This window comes from Schistocerca nitens, chromosome 2 (genome assembly GCF_023898315.1).
Source record: "Schistocerca nitens isolate TAMUIC-IGC-003100 chromosome 2, iqSchNite1.1, whole genome shotgun sequence".
Taxonomy (NCBI): Eukaryota; Metazoa; Arthropoda; class Insecta; order Orthoptera; family Acrididae; genus Schistocerca; species Schistocerca nitens.
In genome coordinates this window covers 727,344,805-727,370,918 of record NC_064615.1, presented here as the reverse complement: position 1 = coordinate 727,370,918, position 26,114 = coordinate 727,344,805, and the positions used below count along the sequence as shown (strand labels likewise).

General features: G+C 39.0%; 1 protein-coding gene across 1 annotated transcript in view; it reads left to right on the top strand.

Annotated features, from left to right (window-relative positions):
- LOC126235288 (glycerol kinase-like) overlaps positions 1–26,114 on the top strand; it is a 277,633-nt gene that overhangs the window by 209,727 nt on the left and 41,792 nt on the right. The window contains exons 8-9 of the mRNA XM_049944014.1: positions 16,614–16,819; positions 23,019–23,156. Coding sequence (XP_049799971.1) covers positions 16,614–16,819; positions 23,019–23,156 — 344 coding nt within the window. The remainder of the gene's footprint in view (positions 1–16,613; positions 16,820–23,018; positions 23,157–26,114) is intronic.

The following is a 26,114-nucleotide window of genomic DNA, read 5'->3' as shown; positions in this document are numbered from 1 at the left end:
CCAGTCCACGGTGAGATCAGCACATGCTCCACATGGATGGTGGGCAGTAACTAGTGTGAAGTTTGGTCAGAGTCCACATCTGCCCCTGGAAATGTCTTACGATTTGAAACCTGTTTCCTAAATCCCTGTCTTACCATTATATAATCTATCTAAAACCTTCCAGTGTCTCCAGGTCTATTCCACATATACTACCTTCTTTCATGATTCTTAAACCAAGTGTTAGCTATGATTAAGTTATGCTCTGTGCAGAATTCTACCAGGTGGCTTCCTCTTTCATTCCTTACCTGCAGTCCATATTCACCTACTATTTTTCTTTCCTTCCTTTCCCTACAATCAAATTCCAGTCCCCCATGACTATTAAAGTTTCATCTCCCTTATCCATCTGAATAATTTCTTTTATCGCATCATACATTTGTTCAATTTCTTTGTCATCTGTGGAGCTAGTTGGCATATAAACTTGTACTACTGTGGTAGACCTGGGCTTCCTATCTATCTTGGCTACAATAATGCGTTCACTATGTTGTTCATAGTAGCTTATCCATATTCCTACTTATTCATTATTCAACCTTCTCCTGCATTGCCATTTTTTGATTTTGATTTATAACCCTGTACTCACCTGACCAGAAGTCTTGTTCTTCCTGCCACCAAACTTCACTAATTCCCATCATATATAAATTTAACCTCTCCATTTCCCTTTTTAAATTTTCTATCCTACCTGCCTGATTAAGGGATATGACATTCCATGCTTCGATCCGTAGAACGCCAGTTTTGTTTCTGCTGATAATGACATCTTCCCGAGTAGTCCCTGCCAGGAGATCCAAATGGGGGACTACTTTACCTCCGGAATATTTTACCGAAGAGGACGCCATCATCATTTAACCATATAGTAAAGCTGCATTTCCTCAGGAAAAATCATGGCTGTGGTTTCCCCTTGCTTTCAGCTGTCTGCAGTACCAGCACAGCAAGGCCATTTTGGTTGATGTTACAAGACCAGATCAGTCAATCATCCAGACTGTAAGGCAGCTAACAGTGTGGTCCAAAACACCAAGTCCTGCCCTCATGACATCCATGTTTCTCATTAATATATAATGTTTGGCATACTAAAACACATTGCTCCAGTTTAATTGTTTTAGTCTTTCATGTTATCTGAAAACTGATACAAATTGTATTGTTGTTGTTGTTGTTGTGGTCTTCAGTCCTGAGACTGGTTTGATGCAGCTCTCCATGCTACTCTATCCTGTGCAAGCTTCTTCATCTCCCAGTACCTACTGCAACCTACATCCTTCTGAATCTGCTTAGTGTATTGATCTCTTGGTCTCCCTCTACGATTTTTACCCTCCACGCTGCCCTCCAATGCTAAATTTGTGATCCCTTGATGCCTCAAAACATGTCCTACCAACCGGTCCCTTCTTCTAGTCAAGTTGTGCCACAAACTTCTCTTCTCCCCAATCCTATTCAATACCTCCTCATTAGTTACGTGATCTACCCACCTTATCTTCAGCATTCTTCTGTAGCACCACATTTCGAAAGCTTCTATTCTCTTCTTGTCCAAACTGGTTATTGTCCATGTTTCACTTCCATACATGGCTACACTCCATACAAATACTTTCAGAAATGACTTCCTGACACTTAAATCTATACTAGATGTTAACAAATTTCTCTTCTTCAGAAATGATTTCCTTGCCATTGCCAGTCTACATTTTATATCCTCTCTACTTCGACCATCATCAGTTATTTTACTCCCTAAATAGCAAAACTCCTTTACTACTTTAAGTGTCTCATTTCCTAATCTAATCCCCTCAGCATCACCCGATTTAATTCGACTACATTCCATTATCCTCGTTTTGCTTTTGTTGATGTTCATCTTATATCCTCCTTTCAAGACACTGTCCATTCCGTTCAACTGCTCTTCCAAGTCCTTTGCTGTCTCTGACAGAATTACAATGTCATCGGCGAACCTCAAAGTTTTTACTTCTTCTCCATGAATTTTAATACCTACTCGGAATTTTTCTTTTGTTTCCTTTACTGCTTGCTCAATATACAGATTGAATAACATCGGGGAGAGGCTACAACCCTGTCCCACTCCCTTCCCAACCACTGCTTCCCTTTCATGCCCCTTGACTCTTATAACTGCCATCTGGTTTCTGTACAAATTGTAAATAGCCTTTCGCTCCTTGTATTTTACCCCTGCCACCTTCAGAATTTGAAAGAGAGTATTCCAGTTAACGTTGTCAAAAGCTTTCTCTAAGTCTACAAATGCTAGAATTGTAGGTTTGCCTTTTCTTAATCTTTCTTCTAAGATAAGTCGTAAGGTTAGTATTGCCTCACGTGTTCCAACATTTCTACAGAATCCAAACTGATCTTCCCCGAGGTCCGCTTCTACCAGTTTTTCCATTCGTCTGTAAAGAATTCGCGTTAGTATTTTGCAGCTGTGACTTATTAAACTGATGGTTCGGTAATTTTCACATCTGTCAACACCTGCTTTCTTTGGGATTGGAATTATTATATTCTTCTTGATGTCTGAGGGTATTTCGCCTGTCTCATACATCTTGCTCACCAGATGGTAGAGTTTTGTCATGACTCTTCTCTCCCAAGGCCATCAGCAGTTCTAATGGAATGTTTTCTACTCCCGGGGCCTTGTTTCGACTCAGGTCTTTCAGTGCTCTGTCAAACTCTTCACGCAGTATCTTATCTCCCATTTCATCTTCATCTACATCCTCTTCCATTTCCATAATATTGTCCTCAAGTACATCGTCCTTGTATAAACCCTCTATATACTCCTTCCACCTTTCTGCCTTCCCTTCTTTGCTTAGAACTGGGTTGCCATCTGAGCTCTTGATATTCATACAAGTGGTTCTCTTCTCTCCAAAGGTCTCTTTAATTTTCCTGTAGGCAGTATCTATCTTACCCCTAGTGAGACAAGCCTCTACATCCTTACATTTGTCCTCTAGCCATCCCTGCTTACCCATTTTGCACTTCCTGTCGATCTCATTTTTGAGACGTTTGTATTCCTTTTTGCCTGCTTCATTTACTGCATTTTTATATTTTCTCCTTTCATCAATTAAATTCAATATTTCTTCTGTTACCCAAGGATTTCTATTAGCCCTCTTCTTTTTACCTACTTGATCCTCTGCTGCCTTCACTACTTCATCCCTCAGAGCTACCCATTCTTCTTCTACTGTATTTCTTTCCCCCATTCCTGTCAATTGTTCCCTTATGTTCTCCCTGAAACTCTGTACAACCTCTGGTTCTTTCAGTTTATCCAGTTCCCATCTCCTTAAATTCTCACATTTATGCAGTTTCTTCAGTTTCAATCTGCAGTTCATAACCAATAGATTGTGGTCAGAATCCACATCTGCCCCTGGAAATGTCTTACAATTTAAAACCTGGTTCCTAAATCTCTGTCTTACCATTATATAATCTATCTGATACCTTTTAGTATCTCCAGGATTCTTCCAGGTATACAACCTTCTTTTATGATTCTTGAACCAAGTGTTAGCTATGATTAAGTTATGCTCTGTGTAAAATTCTACAAGGCGGATTCCTCTTTCATTTCTTCCCCCCAATCCATATTCACCTACTATGTTTCCTTCTCTCCCTTTTCCTACTGACGAATTCCAGTCACCCATGACTATTAAATTTTCGTCTCCCTTCACTACCTGAATAATTTCTTTTATCTCGTCATACATTTCATCAATTTATTCATCATCTGCAGAGCTAGTTGGCATATAAACTTGTACTACTGTAGTAGGCATGGGCTTTGTGTCTATCTTGGCCACAATAATGCGTTCACTATGCTGTTTGTAGTAGCTAACCCGCACTTCTATTTTTTTATTCATTATTAAACCTACTCCTGCATTACCCCTATTTGATTTTGTATTTATAACCCTGTAATCACCTGACCAAAAGTCTTGTTCCTCCTGCCACCGAACTTCACTAATTCCCACTATATCTAACTTTAACCCATCCATTTCCCTTTTTAAATTTTCTAACCTACCTGCCCGATTAAGGGATCCACGCTCCGATCCGTAGAATGCCAGTTTTCTTTCTCATGATAACGACATCCTCTTGAGTAGTCCCCGCCCGGAGATCCGAATGGGGGACTATTTTACCTCCGGAATATTTTACCCAAGAGGACGCCATCATCATTTAATCATACAGTAAAGCTGCATGTCCTCGGGAAAAATTACGGCTGTAGTTTCCCCTTGCTTTCAGCCGTTCGCAGTACCAGCACAGCAAGGCCGTTTTGGTTAATGTTACAAGGCCAGATCAGTCAATCATCCAGACTGTTGCCCCTGCAACTACTGAAAAGGCTGCTGCCCCTCTTCAGGAACCACATGTTTGTCTGGCCTCTCAACAGATACCCCTCTGTTGTGGTTGCACCTACGGTACGGCCATCTGTATCGCTGAGGCACGCAAGCCTCCCCACCAACGGCAAGGTCCATGGTTCGTGGGGGAAGACAAATTGTATTAGAAAGCAAATTCCACGCACTTAGTATTTCAAATTGTATTATAAAGCAAATTCCACCCACTTAGTATTTCATTCTCTTTCATTGCAGAAAGCATTGGTGCGACTGACTCTTTTGCAAATATATTACATTTTTACATAGATGGAAATGAACTTTTTAGAGCCAAAATTTTACAATATTTTTAATTTATTAATTGTTTCTTCACTTCTCATTTCTCCATTATATGACTTATTAGCTTTGACAAATGTTAACAACACTGAACAACTCCTTGATAACAATTGATTTCGAATTATAATTTGGCTGGTTGGTATGGGGAGGGGCAAACAACAAGGTCATTGGTCCCAGAATTATAATTTCTTTTATGTGCTGACAAGATTATACTGCTTTTTATTGTATATTTTTTGAGCCTTTAACCCTTTTGTGGGTGTATTTTTTGTAGCAGCTCAGTAAAAATAATTTTTTTGCTATCCTATTACTGTTGTGATCAACTGGCTACATTTATTTTTTGATAATTTTATTTTTGTGATTTAGGACCAAAAACTTTGGTGGTACATATATCACCATGGCACCTTTGTGAGGTATTAAAATTATGGTGGTAAATTGATTTCCCTCTTCCCTTTCGTGAGCTGTTATGTGTTGGCCATTATACATAAAAAAATAGTGAACAGAGTTTTCTGTTTTTATTTTACGTTTTCTTTTACTTTATTTTAAAAAGTTTACTTACCAAATGCAAAAACAATCCTAGGAAATTTATCATGCAATAAAGGTATGAGCTGATACAGGTCACAATAATGTATATTTCAGAAGCAAAGCAATATTTTCTGACAGCTGTAGTGGCCCATGACAAACAGAAACTGATTGTTGTAGCAGTTTTCATATATCTGGTGCAGAGGTGGTAAGACGTGTTCCCAAAAGATTTGGATACCCCTAAGTTGGTGGTAAAAATGCTTCCCAAGTACCATGAATGATATATTAATCTGTAGTAAGTATACTTCTCAACCCCCTTCCAGGATCTGCTTTGGTGGTATCCATACTTACCAAGAACCATGAAAACACCATTGTCTGGTGATCTATATACTTCCCATAGTCCTGAAGGTTATATTTCACATCAAAGAGAAACCACAGCTGGTGCAGTGGACTGTCACTAGATGCCACAAGTCTACAAAAGTGGTAACATGTATTCCCGTAAACTCTGTAAAGAAATACATTTAGTGGGAAGTATATCCCCCATTCCCAATGAAAGGGTTAAATTATACATTTTACACATTGTACAGGGCTACATAGTGATATTGGGCAAGTCAAATAATTGCAATAAATTTTGGACAGAAACTGTTGTGTGGTTTAAAGTATAAAGCAGTACAAGCCTAACACACAGGAGAAAAGTCCACAAAATCCATACATACACACACACACACACACACACACACACACACACACACACACACACACACACACACACGAGGGAAGTAGAGGGAAAGATGAAAGGATGTGGTTTTAAGGGAGAGGGTAAGGAGTCATTCCAATCCAGGGAGCAGAAAGACTTACCTTGGGGGAAAAAAGGACAGGTATACACTCACTCACACACACACACACACATATCCATCCGCACATATACAGACACAGGCAGACATATGTAAATGCAAAGAGGTTGGGCAGAGATGTCAGTCGAGGCGAAAGTACTGAGGCAGTTGAATGACAGGTGGGGTACGAGCGACGGCAACTTGAAATTAGTGGAGGTTGAGGCCTGGTGGGTAATGGGAAGACAGAATATATTGAAGGGCAAGTTCCCATCTCTGGAGTTCTGATAGGTTGGTGTCTCTCTTCCTGTTATCCACCAGGCCTCAACCTCCACTAATTTCAAGTTGCCACCACTCATACCTTATCTGTCATTCAACTGCCTCTTTACTTTCGCCTCGACTGACATCTCTACCCAACCTCCTTGCATTTACATATGTCTGCCTGTGTCTGTATATGTGCGGATGGATATGTGTGTGTGTGCGAGTGTATACCTGTCCCTTTTTCCCCCTAAGGTAAGTCTTTCCGCTCCTGTAATTGGAATGGCTCCTTACCCTCTCCCTTAAAACCCACATCGTTTCGTCTTTCCCTCTCCTTCCCTCTTTCCTGATGAAGCAACTGTCAGTTGCGAAAGCTTGAATTTTGTGTGTGTGTTTGTGTTTGTTAGTGTCTCTATCAACATACCAAAGATGATGTGACTTACCAAACGAAAGCGCTGGCACGTCGATATTGAAGAGCAAGTTCCCATCTCCGGAGTTCGGATAGGTTGGTGTTCGTGGGAAGTATCCAGATAACCCGGACGGTGTAACACTGCGCCAAGATGTGCTGGCCGTGCACCAAGGCATGTTTAGCCACAGGGTGATCCTCATTACCAACAAACACTGTCTGCCTGTGTCCATTCATGCGAATGGACAGTTTTTTGCTGGTCATTCCCACATAGAACGCATCAGAGTGTAGGCAGGTCAGTTGGTAGATCACGTGGGTGCTTTCACACGTGGCTCTGCCTTTGATCGTGTACACCTTCTGGGTTACAGGACTGGAGTAGGTGGTGGTGGGAGGGTGCATGGGACAGGTTTTACACCGGGGGCGGTTACAAGGGTAGGAGCCAGAGGGTAGGGAAGGTGGTTTGGGGATTTCATAGGGATGAACTAACAGGTTACGAAGGTTAGGTGGATGGCGGAAAGACACTCTTGGTGGAGTGGGGAGGATTTCGTGATGGATGGATCTCATTTCAGGGCAGGATTTGAGGAAGTCGTATCCCTGCTGGAGAGCCACATTCAGAATCTGATCCAGTCCCGGAAAGTATCCTGTCACAAGTGGGGCACTTTTGTGGTTCTTCTGTGGGAGGTTCTGGGTTTGAGAGGATGAGGAAGTGGCTCTGGTTATTTGCTTCTGTAGCAGGTCGGGAAGGTAGTTGCGGGATGAGAAAGCTGTTGTCAGGTTGTTGGTGTAATGCTTCAGGGATTCTGGACTGGAGCAGATTCGTTTGCCATGAAGACCTAGGCTGTAGGGAAGGGACCGTTTGATGTGGAATGGGTGGCAGCTGTGTATATATATATATATATATATATATATATATATATATATATATATATATATATATATATATATATATATATAACTCCGCTTTACCGGTCCCAAGCCCGGGGCCTCATTATGCAAGTGATGAGGAAGGAGGAGGGGGAGGAGTAACAACCTCGTTTAAAAAACCAGATTTCACCTGGCCCGGGTGATAGTACTCTGTCAGGGCCCCTTGCTAGGGTTACAGCGAAGACCTCGACGGTAGTGAAGGCGGAGAGAACGAATCTCGGTACGGTGGAACTAGCGGAAGAGGCACATAATACAATAAATCCACCTTGCGTCTGACTTGTAACAAGCGGCACTGTGGTCGGCGTCTGTTCACCAGAGGTGCGGCCGTAATACAAATTCTGGAACTAACTACTCCAGTCTTAACCACTGAGCTTTTCTGAGCTCAACCCTTTGATTCTAAGTACTATTATGGAGCGTTTGAGTAATTACAAAATTACCCCAGGTGGTAACAAATCCTCCGCCATCAGTGGCGCAACTAGTCTATCGGATTCTGGGGAGACTAGGCTGAAACGCTATATCCCAAACCAGAGGAAATCGAAGTCTTTTGACCGACTCATGCCCAAGGTCGAAACATTTTTTGGCACTATCAATATTAACTCTCTCTTGACACCAGGAAAACTCTATAAATTAGGAGACACACTAAAAGAACAAAATATCAAAATTTTAGCCCTGCAAGAAACAAGGTTGCCTGATGAGAATACCATGGATTTTGGAAACTACCGATTGTTTAAAAGTAAAACAGACAAAAGAATTCTTAAAAACACTCCGCATCTGGGTGTTGCATTCGCAATTTCGCAAGACATTCTTGGCTCCGTAATCGAAGTAAATCCAGTAAACAACAGACTAATGACAATTTCCATGAAATGTGCAAATAAAATGTACTGTTTAATTAACGCACACATGCCTATCAACCAGGAGAATAAAACAAATCCAGAAAAAGTAAATAAGTCATGGGAAGTGTTAGAGAATACAGTCTCCAAAATTCCTCAAAATTATGTAAAGATTTTAATGGGTGATTTTAATGCGCAGTTAGGGAAAGAGAGAAAATTTAGAAAAACGGTCGGTGAATTCCCTGCACATAAATGGACCAATCAAAATGGAAAGAGGCTGGTAGAATTTTGCAGAAATTTCAATCTCAAAATTATGTCAAGTCATTTTAAGAAAAAACCTTCAAAACAAAAGACATGGCGATCACCTAACAAGGACATAGGTGAATTCCAAATTGACCATATTGCAATCTCGTATCCATGTCACAAAGAAATTTTAAATGTTCAAGTTCGTAAAGGCGCCAATATTGACTCAGACCATTACTTAACCCGTGTGAAACTAAAGCTAAAACCCCAAAATTTCAACAAAAGGACACCATTAATCCCCAAATTTGACACCAGTAAAATCCAACCATCATTATTAGCAGACGAATTTGACAAAACAAGTGCACAAAATTGGGAACAACTCAAACACAAGATTATCAAAACAGCTCAAGATCAAATTCCTTTACGAAAACACAAGAAACATGCTTGGTGGAATGAAAACTGTGATCATGCAATTAAAGCCAGACAAGAGGCATTTAAAGCATGGAATAGCAACAAGACAGAAGACACATATGATACATTCATGGCAACTAGAAAAGACACTTCAAAACTAATTAGACAAACAAAAAGACAATATGAGAATAGTCAACTCTTAGAAATTGAAGAAGATTTTCAGAAATACAATACCAGAAATTTTTATAAAACTTTTAAAACCAAAATAAAGGGGTACCAACCCCAGAATCTTTGCTTCAAGAAGGAAAATGGACAGTTGGCTCTTAACAACCAAGAAAATTGCAAAGAACTTTCTAAATATTTTAAGAATCTTCTAAATTGCCCCGAGCCCACAGAAAGATTTCCACCAAAAATTCCCCAACAATGCAATCCAGTTTCACTTGCACCAAATGAAGAGGAAATCATTAAAGAAATTCATAGGTTGAAAAACAACAAAGCATCTGGTGAAGATGGAATTGTTGCAGAACTTTTAAAGGCAGCTGGTCCAAAAACCGTTAAAGAAATTACTTCAATCATGCAAAACATTTGGCAAACTGAAAAAATTCCTGATGAATGGAAAACCGCCTTGATTCACCCACTTCATAAGAAGGGAGACAAAACTGATGTTAATAATTACAGAGGAATTTCTCTTCTTCCAGTCACATACAAAATCCTCTCTCAATGTCTTCTGAACCGAGCACAACAGCAACTTGAATGGAAAATTGGCGAATATCAAGCAAGTTTCAGGCCAAATAGATCTTGCCCAGAACAGATTTTAGTCCTCAAACTAATTCTCAGACATCAAAAAATTTACAATAAAAAACTAGTTTGTACCTTTGTAGATTTTAGAAAGGCTTATGACTCAGTGGATCGTGAATCTCTTTTCCAAATTGTGAAAGAACAAGGCCTGGATCCTAAAACCACGGCAATTATCAGAGACACGCTAACTGGTACAAAATCAAAAGTAAAGTTCAGAGGAGAAATTTCAGAATCCTATGAAATAAAAACAGGCGTGAGGCAAGGTGATGGACTCTCTCCGTTGCTGTTTAACTGCGTTCTAGAAAAAGTAATACAAGAGTGGCGCGAATGAAAATTGGAGTTCAAAATTGACCAACCAGTGAAATTAGGATGAACAAATATTCGAATAGACTGTTTGGCCTTTGCAGACGACTTGGTTATTCTAACGCAGGACATCCAAATTGCTCAGAAACAAATAGAAATCCTTAAAGAAACAGCAGAAAGAGTAGGTCTCCAAATCTCATTTGAAAAAACACAGTATATGACTAGCAACAAACTGGCACCCAAACTTTTGGAAACTAAGATGGAAGAATCAAAAGAGTTTCGCAATTCAAATATTTAGGTGAAACAATCTCAGAGACTGGTCTAGAAAAAATTGGAAATGAAATTCGTTGTCAAAAGATGGAGACAGCTTTTAGACTTACAAAAGACATCTACAACAAAAAATGTCTCTCGAGGTACTCTAAATTGAGACATTACAACACGGTCATAAAACCAGAGTGCCTTTATGGGGCTGAAACGCTAATTTTAAACAGAAAAAAGGACATTCAAGAAATCCAAAAAAGAGAAACAAAAGTAATCAGAAAAATTCTAGGTCCAAAATATACTGAAGAAGGAACATACAGGCTAAGAGCAAATAGTGAAATTCAACAATACACCAGCATATATTCAGATATGAAAAAACGCAGATTAAAATTTTATGGGCATATTAAAAGAATGGATGCTACCAGACTAACTAAACAAGTAGTGGAATTCTATGAAAATCGAAGTAAAGCTAAATTTGAGACAATAAAATGGATTGCTGCTATAAAAGAGGACATGAAAGAGGCAGATATAAAACAAGATGAAATTCAAGACAGAAAATTATTTAGGCAAAAAATTCATGACTGGGTAGTTGGTCAAGCTGAAAAACCAAAGAAAACTGGAACCACATGGTCTGATGAGAGGAAAAGAGCTCATTCCGAGAGAATGAAAACAATTTGGGCAGAGAGAAAGTCTAAAAGAAAATAACTGAATGCCCCGTGATTGTACTTCGCGTGGTCCAGTAGGGCCCAAACGTGAATAATATATATATATATATATATATGTGTGTGTGTGCGCGCGCGGGTGGATATGTGTGTGTGTGCGAGTGTATACCTATCCGTTTTTCCCCCTAAGGTAAGTCTTTCCGCTCCTGGGATTGGAATGACTCCTTACTCTCTCCTTTAAAACCCACATCCTTTCGTCTTTCCCTCTCCTTCCCTCTTTCCTGATGAGGCAACAGTTTGTTGCGAAAGCTTGAATTTCGTGTGTATGTTTGTGTTTGTTTGTGTGTCTATTGACCTGCCAGCGCTTTCATTTGGTAAGTCACATCATCTTTGTTTTTAGATATATTTTTCCCACGAGGAATGTTTCCCTCTATTATATTCATATCATTAATTTGAACCCAACAATTACGTTTGTTATTGTCACTGTTGCATTTCGAAATCTTTTCTGTTGTCTTATTTTCTCTTTCTGTTTTTGGCAGTAGTTTCACTTTGTATTCACCTTCTCCTTTTAACGTAATCTACTATACAATTTTATTCCGCCTATATATACTCAATAATACGTAACCCACTTCCAAACCATAACCAAAAAAAATTTTTTCCGCTTTCAACACTACCGCTGCTATAAAATCCACCGTTTCTAGTTCACAAACGGTTCCTCTCACCTATTAAACAACCATTTCGGCTAGTTCTAATAACTTTCGCTTTATTTTCATTTCCGTTTTTCCCACATCACTGATAATTTTTAGCCGCTTCCCACAGGTTTTATCATCATTATTTCTTCGTCAAACAATTGTTAGCCTCATTTTCATAATCTGCCACCACAAAACCACTCCTTTTAATGCTTTTACACGCAGTTTTTTCGAAATTTTCCCGAATTTCACTATCCTTTAACGTGTTTTGGCGGCAACACAACCACCTAACCTTTGTGCACATCGTTGTCTACCAACCCAAGTCCAACATAGCCCAGCTGTAACCAACACCTTTTCGCCTTTTTTCACACCTGATCTCCAGTTACTTTCCAGTTCTCCTTTATCTCTCCCCATATATATTTTTATTTTCATTTTCATTTCAGAAGTCTATCCGCTCCCGGGATTGGAATGACTCCTTACCCTCTCCCTTAAAACCCACATCCTTTCGTCTTTCCCTCTCCGTCCCTCTTTCCTGATGAAGCAAATTTGTTCATATATTTACATAGTAGACAAAACTTCATCAACATTATAGCAGTTCTGTAGCTAGTAGCCACTCACAGCAGTTTTGAATTTATGCAAGCCAGTTATTGCCTTAATGTTTTTCGGTGGTTTGATGTACAGTTTTTTCCCTGCCTGCAGGGGTCCTGTTTGTTTTAGCGTTATATGTGCAGACTGCACATGCAAATCTTGGTTATTCCTTGTGTTGTATGGATGGATATTTTGTTTTTTTGGAGCAATCTTGCTGTTGTCAACTATGACTGTTGTAACATTATTGTTTCTAAGATATATAGGCATGGTAATGGAGGAACATGATGCTTTTTAATTGAAGGTTTCCATGAAGGGCAAGGTGCTGTGCCTTCTATGGCTCTTATAATACTTCTTTGTGCAATTAAACAGATTTTGCTGACTTGTGAATTTCCCCAGCAAATTAAACCATACCTTAGTAGTGATTCCACTTGGGTGTAGTGCAGATGTTTTATGACTTTCATTGATGTGCGTCCAGTAAGAATTTTAATACGATAATAAATGGTATTTAATTTAGTACATAGGTGTTGTGTGTGGTCATTTTAGGTTGTCTTGGATCCAAACTCCTAGAATCTGATGCAACTTACAATTTCAAATCTTTTTCCAAACAGCTCTGTATGTGCAATTAGAGGCAGTTTATTCTGCACTGTGTGTAGTTGTGTAGTGTTTGTTGTCCGTGAGTGTATTATTAAGTTATTCATCGCAAACCATTCTGTTATATGTGAAGTGGTCTTTTTTTATTTCATTTTGGAGCACTTGTGGCATTTTTCCTTTGATAATAAGTTTGAATCATCAACATATTTAATGCACTTATAGTTAGGGCTGGATGATAACAAGTCAATTACGAACAGCAAGAACAAGATTGGTCCCAGTATGGAACCCTGTGGCACACGTATTTAACACAGTTTTTTTTCTGAATGGTAGGAAATTAAATTTTTGCTTTCTTTATGCAAGACTTCAATTATTTGTTGTCTGTTTTGTAGCTATGACTTTACCCACTCATAGGTTGGGCCTCTGACACCAACATTTTCTGAATTTCTAAGCAATATGATCATGATTAATGATGTCAAATGCTTTTGAAAGATCTAGGAATATTGCAGCTATGATTTTCTTTTTGTATATAAATGTGTTCAATGCTTTATTTAGGATATCGATAATAGCTGTCTTGGAGAATTTGTCTTTTCGGAAATCATGCTATGCGGGCAAGAAAAGTTTATTTCCTTCCATGAAATCTTTGAGTCTTTTGCAAAAGATTTTTCAGTTATTTTATGGAAAAAACAGATAGTAGAGAGACTGGTCTCTAATTTGTTAGATTTGTTTTTCATTGTTTTTCTGCAGTGGCGTCACTTTAGCTACTTTTAGCTTTCCTGGGAAGATTCCCTCAGAAAGTTAGCTATTGCATATGTCAACCATGGGCCTAACTATTAACGATGCTCATTTTTAATAGTATGATCTGTTATGTTGCCAGTACCAAAGGAAGGTTTCGATTTTTACTCCTCTATTGTTTTTAGGATTTCCTGTCTGTCTGTTGGGTATAGGAAGAGAGACTTGTTACTAGGGATAGTTTTAATTTGATTAGCAGTGGCAGCATATCAAAAGATTTGCTTCACCAGAATCTCAGATGCCTTGGTGAAACATGAGTTAAAATTATTTGCTAGCTGCTGGGCATCAGATATTGCAGATGAGTTTTCTTCCACATTGATTTTATGGTATTTTCTCTGGTCTACTCTTGTTTCTTGTCTTACAATATCCCATGTGGTTTTAATTTTATTTGGTTTGTTTGCTATGAAGGAACTGTTTGCGATTCTTTTTGCAACTTTTATGGCTTTAGTTAAAAACGTTTTGTAATTGTTAAAATAGGAATCAAATTCTGGAGATGTGGTGTGCTGTCTAGATATTTCATGAAGTAATCTCCTTTCCTTTGCAGATATTTGTATCCCTGTTCTGAGCCAATTTATTTTCCAATCCCTTTTTGTGATTGTCATTTTATGGAATGGAGGGCAAAGTTCAAAGCAATAGCTAAAACTATTTAAGAATTTGTTGAACTTATCTTTTGTATTTTCTTGTTCATAGATTTCCTCCCAATTTTCTTCACTCAGACAGTGAAGGAAATGTTATATGTTCTGGTCATTATACTTCCTAGATGAAATTATTATGTATTGAGTTGAACCAAGCTGTTTTCCTCATGTTACATTAATTTCTTGGGCTGTGTGGTCCCCAATACCAGTATTGAAGGTTTGTCTTGAATATTTCAAGGGCATATTCATTAATCTTTCATCAAGGATTGTGGCTGAGGTACTTGTGATGTGCATTGGAGTTCTGTAGTAGCCTTTAAATTGAAAGTTGCTAAGAGGTTCAGTAAAACAGTTTTTTACTTGGACTCACCAGCAAAGTCAAGATATTTGCATATCTTAACAGAAAAATAAATATGGCTTACAGCTGAGCTCATGAATCCTCACCAGAAAAAAACTATTAGAATGTTACCTTACACTGTTACATGATGGTCACTTTGGCTGAAGAGAAGGTAAATTCGCTACATCATTTACTCATCATATTCCATACACACTATCAAGAAGGAGAACTTTCATTGATGTTTAGTGAGAAAATGTATACATTAAGTAAAGGCAAAAAAAAAAAATCATATAAATTTAATATGTGCACTGTATTAATGATAAAATCATTTTACTGCTTAATGCTCATGCTTTTGTCAGGTACATTTAATCAAATAAATTATAAAACAACTGCCACTTGGAAAAATTCTGCTGCCTTCTCAGTTATACTGATTGATTAAATTTAAATTTTTGAAAGAAAATAGTTGCTTAAATCTATGAATGTGAGCCGTGTTTACTGTGCATCACTACTTATCAGGCTGATATACTATGAACACTGCTGCTTGCCATGGAGCTAACAGAACATTTCAGTTCTTCAGTTTAGATATTTGTGAAAGTTTGCCTAACGAGGTATGATTTTAATGTGCTTTTGATCTGGTTAGGATTACCAATTTCTTGCTTTATGTTAGTTGTGAGCTTATTGAATACTTTTGCACCACAATGTATAGCTCCACTTATAAAACTTACTGTTGTGACTTGCATTGTGCATATGTACATCACATTTCACCTAAAACTAATTGTTAATGTTAACAACAAAAACCATTAAGCTTTTAATGTAGTTGGAAGTGCAATTAAAATTCACAGTTTGCTGATGATTGTGTTGTCCTCAGTGACTGTGAGGAAGAATTACTTATTGAAAGGAATGAATAGCCCAATGGGCACAGAATATGCGATTAGTGTAAACCAGAGAAAGATGAAAATAGTGAGAAAAACAGAATTGAGGTTAGCAGTAATCTTAACATAGAAACTGGGCACCACAAAGTTGGCGTAGTGAAGGAATACTGCTATCTTGGAACTGAAATAACACATGACGGATCGAGCAAGGGGGACATAAAAAGCAGACAAGTACAGGCAAAGAAACAATTCCTAACTAAAATAAATCTACTGCCATTAAATGTGGGCCTCAATTCAAAGAAGAGATTTCTGAGAATGTACACCTGGAGCAAAGCATTATATTGAAGTAAATCGTGGGCCATGGGAAAACCAGGAAAAATAAATAATCAAAGCATTTGTGATTTTGAGTTTCAGAAGGATGTTGAAAATTATGCAGACTGGTATAAATGAGGAGTTACTCACAGAATTATCAAGGATGGGGATATTTAGAAAACATTGACTAAGAGGTGAGTACAGGATGATAGGACTTGCGTTAAGACATCAGGAAATAACTTCCATAGTAGCACAAGGAGTTAGAGAACAGAAACTGTAGGGAAAGACAGAGACTGAATTATATCCAACAAAATATTGAAGTTGTTCAAAAAAAAAGCAATATTTGAGTATTTGGTGCCTGATCAAGATGTAAGACAAAATGGACTTTCTGCCAATTATTTAAATTTTAAAGGATCAATAGAATATTGTATGTGCTCTTGACAAATAACACAAAAACACCACTAAGTGACAGTTTCCAATGTAATTTATAATAATACCTTTTTTTATTCAGTCTGCATCAATCGTTTGAGGCACTCAGCATCTCTGAAAGTTCTCCACCATGAGTGCAAACTACAGAATACAATGTGAGAATCAGTGAATGAACAAATATACACATCTCTCATTATAAGCATTTCAATTACTTTTTGTATTTTTTCTTGAAGACTTATGATCTCCTCTGCTTACATACTGTATTAAAATCTTATTATTGACTTTGTTTCAGTGTTATATGTGGAATAGAAAAAACAACAACAAGAGCAGACATTATAAAGGCAGCTATGGAAGCAGTTTGTTTTCAGACAAGAGATGTTATTGATGCTATGAATAAGGACTGTGGAATTACTGTAAAGAGCCTACTTGTGGATGGTGGTTTAACTGCAAACAACACAATAATGCAGCTGCTAGCAGATATATGTGGCATTTCAGTTGGTAAATTCTTTTGTTTTTAATATTTTATCTGCACATGTCAGGCATTTGAAAAATACCTACTAAATGAAAGATATGAGGTGTTATAGTTGTCTTACATCTTGAACAATACACTTGGATGGAATTTTTATATCAAAGGTAAATGATTGCTGTGAATAGAATTAATATTATCTAAAAAGCTCTTAGAAAAATGACAAAAAAGCATAGCTCTTAATGAGAGTAAATCTATGGAATAACATGAAAGGATAACTTTCAGTACAAGCATTATAATTTATGTTACTGATGTGTGGCCCAATATGTCTTCTATTGAATAAGGTCCAACCACTTTGAAACATAGTAAAACGTATAGGCTGTGGAGGATAAACATTCAGTGGGTTGGGTTGGGTTGTTTAGGAGAAGAGACCAAACTGTGAGGTCATCGGTCTCATAGGATTAGGGAAGGAAGAGGGCTGTGCCCTTTCAAAGGAACCATCCTGGCATTTGCCTGGAGTGATTTAGGGAAATCACAGAAAACCTAAATCAGGATGGCCGGACGCAGGATTGAACCGTCGTCCTCCCGAATGCGAGTCCAGTGGGCTAACCACTGCGCCACCTCGCTTGGTTAAAAGACATTCAGTGCTTGCATCTATTTTGTCACGTTATAAATGGAATTCATATTTTACAAGTTTAGAATCTTAAGAGTTTTAATTTTTGTTAAGTATAATGTGTAACATGTACTACACAAGGATGAATGAAATATAAATAGGATTTTATTTTAAAAAATCATTTATTGAAAAAGGCAGTTACAGTTTATTTTTCCACATAGTTCCCATTTTAGAAATACATTTTTGCCAGCAAGAAGGAAAGCTTTTTATTGCAGCATCATAGAATGCTGGTAGCATCAGGAGCCAATTGGGCACAAATTCCCCCACACCCTCATCATCTATAAATCAGTATCCTTGTAGAGCTTCTTTATTTGGTCCAAAACTTGGAAATCGCTTGGCGACAGGTCAAGATTGTAAAGAGGATGATCAAGTTGAGTCCAGTGCATTTCCTGTAGTTTGGAGACCGTTAGAGCTGCAGTACGGGGCCTGGCATTGTTGCAGAGGAAGATGACCTGTTGAATCAGTTGATCCTGTATTCTGCTGTGATACCCATCCCTCATCTTTTTCAACAGCTTGAAGTAGTATGCGGCATTGATTGCATGTTGCTGATGCAAAAAAATTAATGAGCAAGATGCATTACCGATTAAAGAAAAAGCAGTTGAAGGAACCTAGCCAGCTGACAATTGAGTCTTGGCTTTCACTGGGATTCACTGGCTTTCACTCCATACTGCCTTATTTGGATTCAGGAGTGTAGTGGTGGATCCACATTTTGTAGAAGGTGATGATCCAACTCAAAAATGCATCACCTTCTTTTGCAGAGCTTGCTGTAAGCCTCCAACAGATCTCAACTTCTGATTTTCGGTTAGAAGTGGAGGGACTCATCTGTTACATACCTCTGGAACTTTAGATCGTTTTTGATTATGGCTTGATAGCTCCCACAGCTTATTCCCACTTGCTCTGCAATTTCTGATACTCTCATCCACTGACCCCCTTCAAGAATGTCTCAAACCACATGAATGTTTTCAGTTGTAATGCTGGTCTGAGGACAGTGATCATGTTGCTGATTTTGCGTAAATTCTTGTCCTTCCTTGATCTTTTTACACCAGGCAAACACATGCATCCTTGACAGTGTTTGATCACCAAACTGTGTAGTCAATCGCTGGAAAATTTATGATGCCTGAACTCTTTCATTAGCAAGAAATTTCATAATTATGCATTACGTGGTGGAGAGGTGTGCCTGTTGCACTGACATCATGAGCATTACTGACAAAGCTGTTGGAAGCATGTAACAGTCAGCTCACCCAACTCCTAACAGTCCCACCCAATACTACACATGTGGCTCTGGTCCTACCAGCTGTTGATGCTCAGGAACAAAAAAACCTGTTTATATTTGATTCACCCTCATAGATTTACCAAACATTTTGTTGAACTGCTTTTTGTGGTCTGCAGCATTGGAGAAAATAATGTGTGCCAAAATTGTTCAGCATCTCAGTGGACATGACATCATCAGAAAATACAGCTTAGGTTTAAAAGAAGTATGAACAGAAGATGCTATATTTGGCTTTGCTGCCAATGTTTGTATTGAGTAAATAAAAGAATGTGGACATATTCAGTATTTTGTAAGCTGTCAAGAGTGTTCAATTGCATCAGTTAGCAAATATTTTCACAGAAATCCAAGTACTTTGTGGGCCAGCATGGAAGTGGCTTGGTCCATATGAACATGACAGAAAGCAAAAAGTTGTATTGGATAGTGCAGAATGTGTCGCAGCATCCTATGAGTGAGATACCATCACTTGCAGAGTGTCTCATGATGTCATTCATAGTCCTCTGATTTTTATCAATGACCCAACTCACTGTAATGAGTATTGTAAATTACCATCTTTGATAATTCACAATAATAGTTACTAATAATTAATTAGACAAATATGAGGTTTACATCTACAGCTACATACATAATCTACAATCCACTGTGAAGCGCATAGCAGAGGGTATTTTCTAATGTACCAATTTTTATGGCTTCTTCCCATTCTATTCATGTATGATGCATGGGAAGAACAACTGTTGAACTATGTATTTGCATGCCATAATTATTCTAATCTTGTCCTTATGATCCCTACAGGAAGGGGTTCTATTATATTACCAGAGTCATCATTCATAGTTGGTTCTTGAAATTTTGTAAGTAGGCTTTCTCAGGATAGTTTGTGTCTGTCATCAAGTGTATGCCAGTTCAACATCTCTGTGAAATTGCCCAAAATTGAAACAAAATTGTGTCCATTCATGCTGCCCTTCTTGTATACATTCAATTTTGTTTGTTAGTCCTGTGGTGACAGGTCATATAGAGAAAATTATCGTGATGAAAATGTGCCAAGTGTAATACATGTTAATCAGTGGTAGCATGATCACTAATGCTGTGTATTTTTTGTTTTTCCCTGGTTGCTATGTGTATCAAGAGATACCACTCATTCATTTTTTTCTGTACACTACATTCGTTAAGTGTTGAAAATAAATATCTTGTAGTAAAACCCAAAATTTATTGGTGACCCCGATGTGATCATAAGATAACCATGTTGGATGCAAAGTGATTAATAAGAAACAATCTCACTGCCCAATGTGATCAAGACTCAACAGTACCAACAGCATGCGTAAAAGCTGCACCATGTATTTCCTACTTGATTTATGTAACATACTAGACTTTACCAATGGCAGCACCAACAAGTGCAGATGAGGTGCCAGCAAGCATTGTAGTCAGCCACATTGCCATGAAGTAACCTCCATTCTGACAACAAAATCCACTGCTTTGGTTTGTTTAGTTGGTGAGGTGGTTTGTGCTGACACATGTTACTGCTGGCAAGACCAAATATAGTTACATTGTCGTAACACTAAACAAAGAGGTGCTCATTGAAGTGCAGGACATTCTACCCATGATAACAGCTACAGAGTGGTATACAGCACTTAAAAATGAACTGATCGAATGCATGTCTTAGTCTGAAACTAAGGGATTAGTTAAGTTGCTGTGGGTGAAAGAACTAGGTGACTGCACACTGTCACAGTTGCCGTATCATCTGCTGACATTGGCAAACAGCGCGGACAGCAATGACATTCTGAGAAACATTTGGTTGTCATGGCTGGCATCATATGCACAAAAAATAGTCACTGTGTGCACAGGAGGATTGAATGCACTTGCATAGACAGCTGACCTCATTGTTGAAATACACCCATCAGCGAGTTTTGTGGCTGTTGGCCCTCAATCAGATAACACCACCATTGCAATACTTGCATTGCTCCAAGCACAGCTGGTGGAAGTTACTACAAAAGTCACAGCTTTCCAGGCAAGTACCAGCAAACAATGATATTATTGTTCAACAAGAAGTCGAAGTCACTTACCATCAGCTACAAAGTTATGCTGGTACCATATACAGTTCAGTACAGAGCAAGGAGGTGCAACTCACCATGCAAAATGGGAAACACATTGGGAAGTCAGTACTGACAATGACTGACTCTCTGGATGACAGCCATTGGTTTTTTGTTACCAAATGGTACACAAAACAAGCGTTCTTGGTGGACACAGGAGCGGATGTGTCGGTTTACCCAGGCACCCACCTGCCTCATTGTAGTCATGATGATTAGCATCTGTTTACTGCCAATGGCTCCACCAGTCAGGCATATGGATGGTTAACATTAACCCCAAACCTCATTTTGCTTTCCAAGCATGGGTTTTGCCTGGGATTGAGCCATATCTCAATACTAATTGTTCCTCAAATGCTTCATCCACTGTATCTGTGTCTTGTCTTCCTGTACGAACTACTTTTCAGACACTGTCTCACCTGTGTCAGTGATCTCTAAAGGCATTGTTGTTTTCACTTGTCTATACTTATTTCTCTGACATGATGGACACTTCCATGTATAATCTTCAATATCACACTTCATTCTGCGCTACTGCCTGTATGACTTCATTCTCTCGAAAGTCCTATTGTTCCTAGGTGTCCTCTTAATGGATTATCATGAATCTCTCTTGATATATTCTACTTCTCTTTGGGCATAATTTCCTCTTCACTATCTACTTTCTTTTTTATTCTTGGGGTTGCTTATACTTGCTGCATGCTTATGAGGTTGCTATCCCCACTTGCTACCACTGCAGAGCTCTCCTCTGTTTATGCATTAGTATTTTCACAAAACAGCTTTTTTCTCCTCTGTTTGCTCTTGTTCTCTGGGCCTTATTCTGCTCATAGCATCTGCATTACTGTTTAACCTTCTTGTTTAATAGAATGCCCTGTAAACATATCCTTAAAGTTTTAGTCTCCACTTCCATTACACATATAATGGTTGTCCATATTCACAACTATGAATACATTTCATGTATTTCTTATGCAAAATCCTATGAAGCAAGTCTTGATATGTGGTGGCAATGACTTGTGTTAACACTTCTTGCAGGTCATCAGTGTTTCCTGAAAATGGAGGAACAAACACTCTGCCTTTACCATAACCCCATACACAGAAGTCCATTGAGGTTAAATGAGGTGATCATGGTGACCAGGATTTGCTCCAACATGTTCAGTCGAAGACAGCACATTCTGACAGGAATACACAACAATTTCATGATGGTAATGTGGTGGTGGACCATCTTGTTGTAAAATAAATTTTGTGCCCATATCAAATTGTAATTGAGGCGTTAGATAATGTTCAAACATCTCCAAGTTTGATACATAATTTACAATTGACTTGGAAACATAGAAAGGGTCGTAAATTTTGTTATTGCTACAGCACAAAAATCACTATCTTAGGGGAGTCTCATATATGTTTGATTACGGCATGTGGTTTTTGCTCACCCCATATCTGAACATTATGCCTATTCACTTTATCACAGTTATGCAAGCTGGCTTTGTCACTGAATGCGCTTTTACTAGGAAAATTATCTTCAGTGTGCATTTTGTTAAACATTTCTACACAAAACTCAGCTGGTTTTCTTTGTTACTTTCTCTTAAAGCTTGCAACAGTTAAAATCTGTTTCAATGGAATGTGTTTCCATAATGCCTTCTATGCTGTGACACTAGGCATATTCAGTTCTAAGTTGGCATGTCTCATTGATTTACCCAGACTACAAAAGTAAGACTGCCAAACTTGTTCAATTGCTGTGTTAGAGCTCTTAACCATCTCTGACCCAGCATCCTATGTGATGCACAGCTAGCTTTGGTCAAACAATTCTACCAATTAATAACAGTTTGTCTTTGACATGGTGACTTGCGATATTTAGTTCAGAATTGTCTCTGAACTGTAACAGCAGATTTGGATTCATGAAACCATAAACAACACTGTGCACACTCTGCACCCTTACATGACTCCATTATGACTATTTGAATAACTCGAATTTTGTACATGGTGCCTAGCAGGAACATTGAGAACCAACAGATACTTGAAGATATACTGCATTCTTTGCTGTATCAAACATTTCTATAAGTTATTTACCTCTTCCACAACTGAACATAATTTAAGGGTAAATTTGTTTTGGTTCAGCTGTACTGCAGAATCTCTTCACAACCTGTGTGTTACAACTGATTTTCATAATATATGACCACGAAGGTTACAATGGCTTGTTGCAGTTTTACAATTGCTTGTTGCAGTTCGGCCAGATTTATCAGAGGCAACTGCTTTAGGAGCTGCTATTGCTGCTGGGATTGCAGAAGGAATAGAAGCAGTTGATATAAAAAATGTTTGTTTATCTTCTACTGATGTCTTTGAACCATCAGTATCAGAAGATGGTATGTATATGCATATGTTATTTTATGACAACTAATCAAAGAAAAATACAAGTATATATTTAAAAGGTAGAAATAGATCAGAAGTATTAATTATAAGATGAGGCTCACATTTTTAGAATTACTGTGTTTATATTTCAACAAAGATTTATTCTCCCCATGAAATATTTGTTCATGAAAAGTTTCAGCAACATCACATTTCAAACCCCTTTCATCATTTCATTTCTTTCTTCCCCACTGTCCACTTTAGTACCTGTATAGAGATGTCCTTCAATCCTTGCTTTTCATTACAACTGTTGTGGTTTGAACATCATATTGTTGGATGTTATATGCTATTTCTTTTTATAGGATGCCCTTCTTGTCCTGTGCAATCCTTCTTACTAAAACTTTCTTGCGGCTTCCTTTTTACATATTCTACTTTCAAGATACTACTAGCAAAATTCATCAATCTCTTTAACTGTCTCTTGTCTGTGATAAACTTTTAGCTATCCAGCATACCCACTATCTTTGCATAACTTTACATTTTTTTTGGTTTCATATTGTTTATGTGCATATTAAATACAACAAACAATGGAAAGTCCAGATCAACAATATTATGAAAAGTACAGATTGCTACTCACTATAAACATGACTCAATGAGTTGCAGATAGGTACAATGAAAAAACTGCTACACATTGATTTTTTGGCAGAAGCTGTCTTCAGAAAAGAACAGAAAACACACACTCATTCACACAAGCAAGCATACCTCACCCACACATGACCTCTATCTCTGGCTGCTCTGACCAGAATGCAGTGATGTCATATCGATGCAAGCAGAGATCTGGAGGGGGTCGGAAAAGGTGAAGGGATAGCAGGGTACAGGTATGAAGAGGGGAGTCAGCATCACCTGACAGAGCATGGAGGGGGTAGATGGAAGCTTGACAAGGCTGGCACGCACAGCATCAGCATGCTGTGGGGGAGGGGAGGGGGGAGGATGGGAGGAAACTGTGAGGAGTAAAGGGGATGAATAGACAAGGGGAAAAGACAATTTGGTGCATTGGCAAAGAGCAGAGCACAGTGTGGGTGAGGAGATGTGAATTCAGAGGAAGTGATAGGACAGAGGGAGTGGAAACCAATGGGTGAAAGGTGTGCAACAGTAAGTTACCATAGGTTGAGGCCAGGATGGTTTTGGGAGAATGTGTTGTAAGAATAACTCCCATCTGTGCAGTTCAGGAAAGCTGGTGGTGGAGGAGAAGATCCACATGGCCTGGGCTGTGAAGCAGCCATTGAAGTCATGTTCAAGTGCATGTTGTGCCTCAGGGAGGTCCACATTGCCCTTGGCCTTAGTTTGGTGGTGGACATTAATGCTGGTACACTGCTGGCTGGTAGTCATACCAACATAAAAAGCTATGCAATGATTGCAGAAGAGCTGGTATATGGCATAGCTGTTTTAACAGGCAGTCGTACCTCTGATGGAATAGGATAATCTTGTGGCAGGACTGGAATAGGAAGTGCTTGGTGGGAGGATTGAGAAGGTCTTGCACCTGGATATTCCACATGGATATGATCCCTGTGGCAAGGGATTGGGATTGGAAAAATTTCATAGGAGATGGGATAAGATGTTGTGGAGATTGGGAGGGTGATAGAACACCACTTTAAAAGGTGTAGGAAGGATCCAGTTTGGATGTCCCTGAATTCAGGGCATGATGATGGATAATCAAAGCCCCAACAAAGGACGTGGCTCAGTTGTTCCAGTCCGGGGTGGTACTGGGTGACGAAGGGGGCACTCATTTGTATCTGGTTCTTGAGGGTGGTGGGACAATTGGAGGCATGTGAGGATAAGGCAAGGGAAATCTTTTTGCACATTAGGCCTGAGACATAGTGCCTCTCTGTGAAGGACTTTTTGAGACCTTCAGCATATTGGGCAAGGGAGTACTAGCCAATGCAAATACACCATGCTCAGGTGGGCAGGATGGCAGCTGTTGAATTGCTCGTGCTGTCGGGGGTTCAACGTGGACAGCGGTTTTGACGGAGCCATCAGGGAGGAGGAGGTCAACAGCCAAGAAGGTGGCACCCTGTGTTGAGTAGGAACATGTGAAGCAGATGGGAGATAAGGTGTTGAGGTTGTGAAGGCATGACAATAGGGTGTCTTTGGTCTGAGTCCAGATCAAGAAGATATCATCACTGAACCTGAAGTAGACCATGGATTTTGGCCTTGTGCTGCAGATTTGTTTGTATAACTTCCCTCCAGAACAGTTGCAGCTGTGTCTTAGGATGAAATTAGTAAGGTGTATGAGGAATGAGGTAGTGGGTATGGAGTCTGAAGGATGTTGTGAGAGGTAGTGTTCAGTAGTGATGAGACCATGAGTCCTCAGAGTATGGGTATGAGGGATATTGGTGTATAGAGAAGTGGCATCAACAGTGACGAGTAGGTATCCAAGAGGTAAAGGGGTGGGATTAGTGGGGAGTCAATGAAGGAAGTGATTGGTATCTTAGACATGGGAGGTTAGATTTTGGGCAATTTGTTGGAGTGATGAGGTATGAGATATTTCAATAGGACCACAATAATCAGCTACAGTGGGGTTTCCAGGATTTTTGGCTTTGTGGATTTTGGGGAGCATGCAGAAGTATGATGTGCAGGTTGTCATAGAGTTGAGGAGGGAGATGGGTTTAGGAGAGAGGTTCTGGAAAGGGCCTGAGGCTTTAAGAAAGGATTGGAGGTTATTAGGACAGCTGGGATGGGATGTCTATGACAGAGTTTATAGGTGGATAAGTCAGAAAACAGGCAGAGACCTTACTTCAGGTAGTCACTGTGACACTGGTGAAACCTTTATCTGCGGTTAGGATGATCAGGTCAGTATTTGTTGTGAGGCTGTGGTTGGCTGTCCTTTCTCTGCTGAAAAGTTGGTGTTGTTAGGAATAGACCTGAGGAAGCATAGGAGGCAAGTTGGAGGTAAGCAAACCCTGGAAAGTGACCAGGGA